Source organism: Bubalus bubalis, chromosome 13 (assembly GCF_019923935.1).
Source record: "Bubalus bubalis isolate 160015118507 breed Murrah chromosome 13, NDDB_SH_1, whole genome shotgun sequence".
NCBI classification, from domain to species: Eukaryota; Metazoa; Chordata; class Mammalia; order Artiodactyla; family Bovidae; genus Bubalus; species Bubalus bubalis.
The window spans coordinates 54,030,366-54,042,408 of record NC_059169.1 but is presented as its reverse complement, the minus strand read 5'-3'; the positions used below and the strand labels follow the sequence as shown (position 1 = coordinate 54,042,408).

At 43.5% G+C, this 12,043-nt stretch overlaps 1 protein-coding gene across 1 annotated transcript in view; it reads left to right on the top strand.

Annotated features, from left to right (window-relative positions):
* The window catches only part of LATS2 (large tumor suppressor kinase 2), a 34,342-nt gene extending 29,026 nt beyond the window's left edge, over nucleotides 1-5,316 (top strand). The window contains exon 8 of the mRNA XM_025262817.2: nucleotides 3,129-5,316. Coding sequence (XP_025118602.2) covers nucleotides 3,129-3,626 — 498 coding nt within the window. The 3' untranslated portion in view covers nucleotides 3,627-5,316. The remainder of the gene's footprint in view (nucleotides 1-3,128) is intronic.
* Nucleotides 5,317-12,043: the final 6,727 nt, after the last annotated feature.

Genomic DNA, 12,043 nt, shown 5'->3' with positions numbered 1-12,043 from the left:
TTCCAGTAAAAATGAAATTGGAACTTGGTATTATCTATATCCTAATTGAATTGCTGAACTAGTTACTAATTTTTTTCTAGTTAGTAATTTGCCAGCATGATAATCACCGAGTTTTAAAAATTGTGATGAATTTTACCATTTTAACTACAGTTAATAGTACAGTCAGTGGCATTAAGTACATTCACTACTACTTATTTCCAGCCATTTTCGCCATCCCAAGCAGAACTTCACCCACTAAAAGATAACTCCATTTTTCCCTCCCCTTTGCTCCTGTCTTCTACTTTCTGTCTCTATGAATTGCCTATTCTTAGGGACTTCATATAAGTTATCATACAGTATTTTTCCTTTTGTGACTGACTGACTTCATCAGCATAACATCCTCAAGGTTCATACCTGTTGGAACCTGTGTCAGAATGTCCTTCCTTTCTAAGGCTACTGCTACATTGTATGTAATATTGAATAATAAATACTCCACTGTATGCAAATAACATTCCATTTTCTTTATCCATCATCTGGCAATTAACGTTTTGGTTGTTTGCACCTTTTGGGCTCTTGTGAGTAGTGCTGCTATGCACATAAGTATGTGTGTAAGTATCTGTTGGCTCCCTGTGTTCAGTTCCGTTCAGTTCCTTTGGATATATACCCAGGAGTGGAATTGCTGGGTCATAGGATTAATCTGTGTTGAAACTTCTTGAGGAACCTCCATACTGTTTCCATATGACTGCACCATTTTACATTCCCACCAACAGTATACTGAAGCTCCTATTTCTCCATATCTTAGCCAACATTTATTACTATTACTTTTTAATAGTAGCTATCCTAGTGGGTGTGAGGTGGTATCAGTCTCATTGTGATTTTGATTTGCATTTCCCTGATGGTTCAAATGATGTTGAATTTCTTTTCATATGTGGGCATATGTAGATACCTTCTTTGGAGAAATATCTATTCAAATCCTTTGCCCTTTTTTAATTAGGTTGTTTGGGTTTTTGTTGTTGAGTTGTAGTTTTTTATGTATTCTGCTTGTTAATTCCTTATCAGATGTATACTTTGCAAATAAATTCTTTCTATAAGTTTGTCTTTTCACTCTGTTGATAGGGTCCTTTGATGTACAAAAGTTTTAAATTTTGATGAAGACTTTTATGTGTTTTTTTCTTTTATTGCCTATGATTTTAGGTATCATATCCAGGAAATCATTGCCAAATTGAAGATCACGAAGATTTTTTTTTTTAATATATATATTTTATTTATTTGCTGCATTGGGTCTCAGTTACAGCATGTGGGATCTAGTTCCCTGACCAGGGATTGAACCTGGGCCCCCTCCATTGGGAGCACAGTCTTAGCCACTGGACCACCAGGGATGTCCCTCATGAAGATTTTTGCTTTATGTTTTTTTTCTTTTGAGTTTTATATCTGTGTTGTGCATGTGCACTGTTGTGTCCGACTCTTTGTGACCCCATGGACTGTAGCCCACCAGGCTCCTCTGTCCATGGGATTTCCCAGGCAAGAATACTGGAGTGGGTTGCCATGTCCTCCTCCAGAGGATCTTCCCAACCCAGGGATCAGACCTATGTCTCCTACATTGCAGGCAGATTCTTTATTGATAGGCCACTGGGGAAGCCCACACCAGCCCTTGCACCTCTACACAACTCCCAATTACATTGACCTTTGTTCTGACTCCAGGAGCAAATAAGCCCTTAGCAGAGCATCCGGATGGCTGGTTTGTGTTGCTGATCACTGCTGTCTGGGAGTGGCTCCCTTACCCTGTGCCTCAGACTGTGGGCTCCTGCTGAAACCATACTGGCCATTTGTAGCTGCCTCAGATCCTCCTACGTCTGTTTGGTTCTCCTATTGTGAAACTATCAAAATCTTTTTAAAATTAAAGTTATTTGTATTGAAGTATAATTGATTTACAGTATTAGTTTCAGGTGTAGAGCAAAGTGATTCAGATTATATTTTCAGATTCTTTTCCATTATAGGTTATTGTGTGATATTGAATATAATTCTCTATGCTATCCAGTCAGCCGTTGTTATCTGTTTTATGTATGGTATTGTGTATCTGTTAATCCCATACTCCTCTAATTTGTTCCTCTTTCCCTCCCTCTCCCCTTTGCTAACCATAACTTTGTTTTCTATGTGTGTGAGTCTATTTCTGTCTTGTAAATAAGTTCATTTTGTAGTTTAGATTCCACTATAAGCTATATCATATGGTATTTGTCTTCCTACTTCTCTTAGTATGACAGTCTCTTAAGTTCATCCATGTTGTTGCAAATGGCATTATTTTGTTCTTTTTATGGCTGAGTAGGATTCCATTGTCGGAGAAGGCAATGGCACCCCACTCCAGTACTCTTGCCTGGAAAATCCCATGGACAGAGGAGCCTGGTGGGCTGCAGTCCATGGGGTAGCTAAGAGTCGGACATGACTGAGTGACTTCACTTTCACTTTTCACTTTCATGCATTGGAGAAGGAAATGGCAACCCACTCCAGTGTTCTTGCCTGGAAAATCCCAGGGACGGGGGAGCCTGGTGGGCTGCCGTCTATGGGGTCGCACAGAGTCGGACACGACTGAAGCGACTTAGCAGCAGCAGCAGCAGCAGCAGCAGGATTCCATTGTATATATAGACTACATCTTTTTTTTTTCTTTTTGCACCCCACCCCCTAGACTACATCTTTTATCAGTTCATCTGTTGATGGACATTTAGTTTGCTTCTTGGCTATTGTAAATAGTGCTGCTATGAACACAGGGGTGCATGTATCTTTGTGAATTAGAGTTTTGTCTGTATTTATTCCCAGGATTGGGATTTCTTGGTCATATGCTAACTCTAATTTTAGTTTTTTAAGGAACCTCTATACTGTTCTCCAGAGTGGTGCACCAGTTTACATCTCTACCAATGATGTAGGAGGGTTCCCTTTTCTCTATACACCCTCTTCAGCCTTTATAATTCGTTGGCTTTTTGATTATGGTCATTCTGACTTGTGTGAGGTGATACCTCATTGTGGTTTCGATTTGCATTCCCCTAATGATTAGTGATGTTGAGAAACAATCGTGTTCTTTAACACCCTGTCCCATAAAGGCCCTCTTTGGCCTCGAGAGTGAGGAGGAAGGAACACTGGGTGTGTTGTCCCCGCAGGTGATTAACTGGGAGAGCACGCTGCACATCCCCGCGCAGGTGGAGCTGAGCCCCGAGGCCCGGGACCTCATCGCCAAGCTGTGCTGTGCAGCTGAGCACCGGTTAGGCCGCAACGGAGCCGATGATCTGAAGGCCCACCCGTTCCTGGGCGCCATCGACTTCTCCAGTGACATCCGGAGGCAACCGGCCCCCTATGTGCCCACCATCAGCCACCCCATGGACACATCCAACTTTGACCCAGTGGATGAGGAGGGCCCCTGGCAGGACGGCAGTGAGGACAGCTCTAAAGCCTGGGACGCACTGGGCCCTGCGGGCAGCCGGCACCCTGAGCACGCCTTTTACGAGTTCACCTTCCGGAGGTTCTTCGATGACAATGGTCACCCGTTCCGATGCCCCAAGCCTGCAGTGGCTGAAGCCGTGACTGAGGCTGAGCAGCCAGCTTCGGTGGGTCCAGCCCTGGGGGCGCAGGCCGGGGGCTGCCAGCCCGTGTACGTGTAGACTGGTGGACGGGGAGGTCAGCCTGTCAGGTCAGTTGGCCGGTTGCCCCGCAAAGTCTAGCCTGCACCCAAAACCAAAGCGGAAAAACTTCTGAAAGAGGACTCACCTCTGAGGTCTGCATCTCCAGGTTCTGGTGGATGGCAGGAGGTGTCAGCACAGCCTGGAATTAGCTTTGAGGACCTTCACGACATTAAAACAATATTTTTTAAATCAGTACAGTAGAAAGAGCACTTATTTTGTTTATAGCCATTTTTCTTATTAAATTATAGGGATTAATTTTGACAAATCATGCTGCTGTTATTTTCTACGTTTGTATTTTATCCACAGCACTTACTCACATTAGGGAAAGACATAAAGATTGAAGAACATGTGATAAGAAATCTGTGTGCAATAATGTTTAAAAAAAAAAAAACAAAAAACACTGTCCTGATGTCCTGATGTTACTGATACCATTTTATTCACACAACGGTTTTTGTTTTATATTTTTCCCACATTTCAAAGTTGTGATATATGTTAAAAGCTGCTTTTGTTGTTTTGTTCTGTTCACTTTTTGCATATTATAGCATCATAGGAAGTGTGAGCAGTTGATCATGCGGGTGTGACTTCAGACATCAGGTATGGAGAGAGCATGAACAGGGTTTTTCTATTATTAATATAACGTGACCGTGTCTTGCCATTCACAGCAGGTTCTGTGAATACGTTTTTACTGAGTGTCCTTGGATGAGTTGTTCTGGACAGTGTGCTGATGCCGCGTCGTGAGTGACTTCCTCGCTGTGACTGCACCCCCCTCCTCTCTCATTGCAGAAATGCACGTGTATCTGAGAGATGATGTGACTGTATGTGTCATGGGTGTGCTTGGATTCTTTGAGGGGGCAAAGACATTTGTCCTATACTAAACTTGTGTACATCAAAAGGGATTCACTTAGCTCTGCCAAAAAAAGTAAGTTAGCCATGGACCTCTGTCTGTCTCGCCAGTCAGGATTCTGTCCTGTGGCCCAGCCGACACAGGGAGCCAGAGCCCCACCCTGCAGACCTGTGGAGAGTTCTCTCTGCAGTGCTTTTAGTGTGCTTTGAAGGATCCAACTTAACTCAGTTTTAAAAGCACATTTTTCTAATCTTTGTGAAACAGCAAGGACTATTCAAAGTGATATTGGAGGGTAAAAAAAGATAATTAAGCCATACATATTTTCTTAGGCGTATAGATGTATATATAACTATATAGATAAACACACAAAATATTCCTATTTCAAATTAGTATGATTCCTATTTAAAGGGGTTTATATTTGAATAAAAAGTTAAATTTCTTTTTTGCTTTTTAAAAACCTGATGCATCATATTTTTTGTTATATTCACATATTTTTCCTTGAGGTTTTTAGCATAATGTATCCATTACTTAGTGTATCTCTAGGCAGCAACACTCACATGTCTATGGATGTCTAAACTGAAGAAGATGATTCCTGTGTACTGGTTTACATGTGTATGAGTGGCAGGTTCTGAGTCTGCTGTGCTGTGTCGTGACTGTCAGTGTTTCTCTAGTTTTGCAGTAATGCCGTGTTGTTATTTACACTCGGACAGCCTTCATGTGGTAGGTTCTTTCTCAGGAACTCAATTTAACTATTATTTATTGATATATCATTGCCTTTGAAAAGCTTCTACTGGCACAATTTATTATTAAAAGTTTGAATCCAAATCCCTAGGTGTCAAATTTTATTGAAATTTGTAAGTTCTTGTTTGTCTCGTATGCTTTCCCCGTGATTCAAATACAGCGGGGGCTGCCACTGCGATGGAGAGGAGCTCTTGTCTTGGTTTGGTCTGGGATTTGGAGATTGGGTTTCAGGTCACAGCACAGGGTCCAAATCCGGGTGTGGTTCTGCGATCAGCTTTCTTCCCGAAGGTGGTGACGGGTGTTTGGCGTTAGATTGCTGAGTGGGGTCGGTGGGCTGTCAGATAGATCCTGAGTGGGAGCTGATTGCCCTGCCCAAGACAGACACACTGACAGTACAAGGGTAATACCCTATCTTTGCTTCAGAATGGTCAGTGGTATTAAGAGCTCCAGAGGCTGTAAACATTTGATTCTGAATTGTTCTTTTGAAAGGTGCAGTCACATGGTCACCACTGGGCAGTCCCCACTCCACCAGGCCATCTCGGACCCTGTCCTTGTGGAGACAGGGTTCCACTTACATGGGCCCAGCTTTTCTCTTAGGCTCCCATATTGGGGAGGCATCACCAGCCAAGTGGCATGGAGATCCCAGCATCCTGCCCAGCACCCCAGCAGGGACTTTGGGGAGCTCTGCTGGCATGGGGGAGCAGAGTTTTCTGGTCTGATTGGCTGGAGTGGAGCAGTTATTGCCCATTTGCCCCTCTCCTCTGGCGGGAGTGCCGGGGAGTTGGGCTTGTTGACATTTCCAGGTTGCGGGCTTCAGCTCCAAATCTGGAACGTGGAGGCACAGAGAATACTGAGAGAACTTAGTGCTGTGTAGTCCTGAGGCCCAGCTTTCCTGCCTCCCCACCTTTCAAGGTCTTCTGTTTTGTATAGTGTCCAGGAGTTCTAGAAGAAAAATCTGTCTTGAAGTGGGTTTCAATTTCTGTTTTAACTAATGAAGATTCACAGCTCACTTCCTCAGTCACACCAGTCTCAAGCTCATTGCCACATGTAGCCAGGATCCATGTTGGATAGCTGGGGTCTGAGAAGGGTCCTCTGGCTCTGCATTAATCCTTCCACTGACATCTGGCAGAAACAGGGGACTAGTGTGAGCAGTTGGGCTTCATCTGTTTTTCCTGTGTCATTCACACTTGGGCAGTGAAGAAGCAGGTCCTCTGACCGTCCAGAGTCCAGCACTGCCTTCCAGTCGGCAGCATCTCACCCTTTTCCTTTCCTGCTTGCTGCTCCAAACATTGGACCCTCCTAAAATCACCAGTTTCTGGCCGCCTTAAGCTGGTGACTAGTGTCTTCAAAAGGATCATAGTAGCTTGTAGATACAGGACTGAGAGAAGCCTGCCTCCCTGTGCCCCGCTGCAGTAGAAGCCAGACTCTTGACCACTGGACTGCCTGGGAAGTCCCAAAATTACACTATTATTATTTTTTTAAAGAGTCTCTGTCCATCTCTTGCCATCTCCTGATCCCCAGCCTCTCTCGTGTCTTCTGTGTTATTTTTTCTGGCAATTCCATTATATGACTAATTGACTTTTTTTTTTTTTTGGCTGTGCTGGGGTCTCAGCTGCGGTGTGTGGGATCTTTTAGTCATGGCATGTGAGCTCTTAGTTGTGGTATGTGGGATCTAGTTCCCCGACCAGGGATTGAAGCCAGGCCCCCTGCCTTGGGAGCACTGGATCTCTGCGAAGTCCCATGGGTATATTTTTAGATAGAAAGGACCTGTGCAAGGAGATCCAACCAGTCCATTCTAAAGGAGATCAGTCCTGGGTGTTCTTTGGAAGGACTGATGCTAAAGCTGAAACTCCAATACTTTGGCCACTTCATGTGAAGAGTTGACTTACTGGAAAAGACTCTGATGCTGGGAGGGATTGGGGGCAGGAGGAGAAGGAGACGACAGAGGATGAGATGGCTGGATGGCATCACCGACTCTGATGGACGTGAGTTTGAGTGAACTCCGGGAGTTGTTGATGGACAGGGAGGCCTGGCGTGGTGCAATTCATGGGGTCACAAAGAGTTGGACACGACTGAGCGACTGAACTGAACTGAGGTGCACAGAACTAATGGGTAAAAATAGACCCATACAAATAAATGTACGTCATCAGAAAATTCAAGAATGTTTGGAACAAAGATATATAAAAGAGAAAATATCTTCAGAGATAGAAAACAGTTCATATACAAAGGATCAAGAATCAAAACCAAAAAATAAAAAGAATGAGAATGGCTTTGAAGGTAACACCAATTCTCAACAGTAGAGGATGACAGAACAAGGCCTTTAAATTGTGTGAAAAGAAGGAAATGGCAACCCACTCCAGTGGAAAATCCCACAGTCAGAGGAACCTGATGGGCTGGAGTCCATGGAGTCACAAAGCATTGGACATGACTGAGCGACTGAGCACACAATTGTTTTCAATCCAGACAAGTCATTAGTTGAGTATGAGGGTAGAAATAAAGACATTTCAGACATTCAAGAATTCAGAATATTTTCTTCCCATATACTTTCCCAGAAAGCTGGAGGCAGACATGGGCTCCAAGAAACGGATCCAACAAACGGGAGGAGGAAGGGGTTCCTGGGAGCTGTTGGGGGTCCCAAAGGACAGCTGTGCCCCAGGTGTGGGGGGTGGGCTGCTCGCTCAGATCCTCCCTCGGTCAGAGGGTGTAGGAGACAACCTTTGCTGGAAGAGGTAATTTACCTGCCTTAGAGGAGATGGGTGCTTGGAGAACAGTTTGGGATTGGATTTGGGAGGAGGATATAAAAAAACAGTAAATGGAAAACACAAGCCAATGATTAATTCAGTATACTTCAACAGGGATCATAGATTTGATATAAATGCTTCACCTAAAAAGCTAGATGAAAGCATAGAAAATTTTCTTTACCATCATGAGGAAGAATAGGATAGAATAGAACAGAACACTGAACGAACTAAAAGTAAAGGAAAATACATTTGGCTTCATAAAAATTAAAACTTTCCACTCTAAAAGTCACCATTACATGGAGTAGGAAATGGCAACCCACTACAGTATTCTTGCCTGGAAAATTACATGGACGGAGGAGCCTGATGGGCTACAGTCCAAGGAGTCACAAAAGAGTTGGAATGACTTAGTGACTGAGCCCAGATACATGTGATGTATAATATATAATTTTTATTGCTATGTAAAGCAAATAAGGGCTTCTCTGATACCTCAGTTGGTAAAGAATCCGCCTGCAATACAGGAGACCCCAGTTTGATTCCTGGATCAGGAAGATCCCCTGGAGAAGGGAAAGGCTACCCACTCTAGTATTCTGGCCTAGAGAATTCCTTGGACTGTATAGTCTTTGGGGTTGCAAAGAGTTGGACACAACTGAGCAACTTTCACAAAGCAATTAAAGATCTTTTTCAAAATAATAAAGTCACCATTATGAAAATGGGTGAATATTATCTGTGCACAGATCGGACAGAGGACTCGTATCCAGATTGTATTCTTGTAAAGCAGTATCTTTTTTGAGTTTTTCATCTTGGCATGATGTACTTAACTTCCTGTTGTTACAGAAGATGAGAATTTAGTTCCTTTTAGGACCTCTTTCCCCATTCCCAGGCCTGTCCTTCCCACTCCTGGCTTCCTGATATGCACTGTCAGACTTTTGGTAAAGTTGATAATTAGCATGTTACTCAGTTCAGTTCAGTTCAGTTGCTCAGTCGTGTCCAACTCTTTGTGATCCCATGGACTGCAGCACGCCAGGCCTCCCTGTCCATCACCAACTCCTGGAGTTTACCGAAACTCATGTCCATTGAGTTGGTGATGCCATCCAACCATCTCATCCTCTGTTGTCCCCTTCTCCTCCCACCTTCAATCTTTCCCAGCATCAGGGTCTTTTCCAATGAGTCAGTTCTTCGTATCAGGTAGCCAAAGTACTGGAGGTTCAGCTTCAACATCAGTCCTTCTAATGAACACTCAGGACTGATCTCCTTTAGAATGGACTGGTTGGATCTCCTTGTAGTCCAAGAGACTCTCAAGAGTCTTTTCCAATGCCACAGTTCAAAAGTATCAATTCTTTGGCACTAAGCTTTCTTTATGGTCCAACTCTCACATCCATACATGACTACTGGAAAAACCATAGCCTTGATTAGATGGAACTTGTTGGCAAAGTAATGTCTCTGCTTTTTAATATGCTGTCTAGGTTGGTCATAACTTTCCTTCTTACTACAACTATGTAAATGTTATCCCCAGTGAACCACACTATTTCTATAATCACTTTCCATCTTGGAGATTTCAAGAAGGTTTTAATACTTGGAATGAAAAATACTTTAAGGCCAGGAAAAGAAAATAAAATTAACCTAAATACAGCTGCAGGGTTTCTTCCTAATTAGTTGTCTGTTCCCGTGCCCCTGGCCACCCCCCCCACCCCGAATTTTGACCTTAAAGAGCTGATGAACTGGAGATGAAAGCTTCAGTTCAAGGCAGAGGTGGCCCCAGGTGCCATCTCGAGCAGCTTGGGAATATTCTGTTGAGGTACTTAGCTGTTTGGGTCAGTGGGGTTCACACCCAGAGGCTTCAGAACTCTCTCCGTGGGCATTGGCTGCTCTGCTCTCATCTTCCACAAATAACTTCATGAGATTATCTGAATTGTCTTAAGCCAATTTGCTTTGCATGTTTCTCTTCAGACTGAGTAATTTATACTAAATAAACATGTAAATGTTGCAAGTCTTACTTCACAGCAAGAGGTTACATGGTCACAGCTGAAGCAAAAACAGACACTATTATAGTGAAAATATATGTAGGAATCCCTTCTGCAAATGTGTTTGGTGGTTTACTTTCCTTTACTCTGGAATATGTAATACATTCAGAATAGACCCACCCATGCCTAATCCAGTCTTAACTTATCCTGAATTCTGTACAGTATTTTAGTCCAGAAAGTACCACAGATTCTCTGAGTTCCAAGTCTAACCAACAGACAGCAGAGGGAGCTGGTGATGTGCTTTTGCAAGTAAGATCTGCGCTCTAAGATCTGCACTCACAGAATGTCCTGGTGGGTCCTTTCTAGTGAGAGGAAAGTAGGGAGGAATTCTTACTAAACCACCCACAAATTGCAGTGTTTTGCTTTCACGTTTTATAGTTGAAGTCTAGTTGAGTGACAGTTTTGTGCTAATTTCTGCTGTATGGCAAAGAGACTTACACATATACATTTTTTTTTTTTTTTTTTTTGGGCCACACAACAAGGTTTGTGGATATTTAGTTCCCCGATCAGGGATCGAACCCAATTCCCCTTGCAGTGGAAGTGCAGGGTCTTAACCACTGGACCACCAGGGAAGTCCCTATATATATATAAATACTAAAATACTGTATCAGTTCAGTTCTGTCGCTCAGTCGTGTCCGACTCTCTTCGACCCCATAAATCGCAGCACGCCAGGCCTCCCTGTCCATCACCAACTCCCGGAGCCCACCCAGACTCACGTCCATCGAGTCAGTGATGCCATCCAGCCATCTCATCCTCTGTCATCCCCTTCTCCTCCTGCCTCCAATCCCTCCCAGCATCAGAGTCTTTTCCAGTGAGTCAACTCTTTGCATGAGGTGGCCAAAGTACTGGAGTTTCAGCTTTAGCATCATTCCTTCCAAAGAAATCCCAGGGCTGATCTCCTTCAGAATGGACTGGTTGGATCTCCTTGCAGTCCAAGGGACTCTCAAGAGTCTTCTCCAACACCACAGCTCAAAAGCATCAATTCTTCGGCACTCAGCCTTCTTCACAGTCCAACTCTCACATCCATACATGACCACAGGAAAAACCATAGCCTTGACTAGACAGACCTTTGTTGGCAAAGTAATGTCTCTGCTTTTGAATATGCTATCTAGGTTGGTCATAACTTTCCTTCCAAAGAGTAAGCGTCTTTTAATTTCATGGCTGCAGTCACCATCTGCAATGATTTTGGAGCCCCAAAATATAGTCTGACACTCTTTCCACTGTTTCCCCATCTATTTCCCATGAAGTGATGGGACCGGATGCCATGATCTTCGTTTTCTGAATGTTGAGCTTTAAGCCAACTTTCAGTCTCCACTTTCACTTTCATCAAGAGGCTTTTTAGTTCCTCTTCACTTTCTGACATAAGGGTGGTGTCATCTGCATATCTGAGGTTATTGATATTTCTCCCGGCAGTCTTGAGTCCAGCTTGTGCTTCTTCCAGTCCAGCGTTTCTCATGATGTATTCTGCATATAAGTTAAATAAGCAGGGTGACAATATACAGCCTTGACGAACTCCTTTTCCTATTTGGAATCAGTCTGTTGTTCCATGTCCAGTTCTAACTGTTGCTTCCTGACCTGCATACAGATTTCTCAAGAGGCAGGTTAGGTGGTCTGGTATTCCCATCTCTTTCAGAATTTCCCACAGTTTATTGTGATCCACACAGTCAAAGGCTTTGGCATAGTCAATAAAGCAGAAATGAACTCTCTTGATTTTTCCATTATCCAGCAGATGTTGGCAATGTGATCTCTGGTTCCTCTGCCTTTTCTAAAACCAGCTTGAACATCAGGAAGTTCACAGTTCACGTATTGCTGAAGCCTGGCTTGGAGAATTTTGAGCATTACTTTACTAGCGTGTGAGATGAGTGCAACTGTGCGGTAGTTTGAGCATTCTTTGGCATTGCCTTTCTTTGGGATTGGAATGAAAACTGACTTTTTCCAGTCCTGTGGCCACTGCTGAGTTCCAAATGTGCTGGCATACTGAGTGCAGCACTTTCACAGCATCATCTTTCAGGATTTGAAATAGCTCAACTGGAATTCCATCACTTCCAC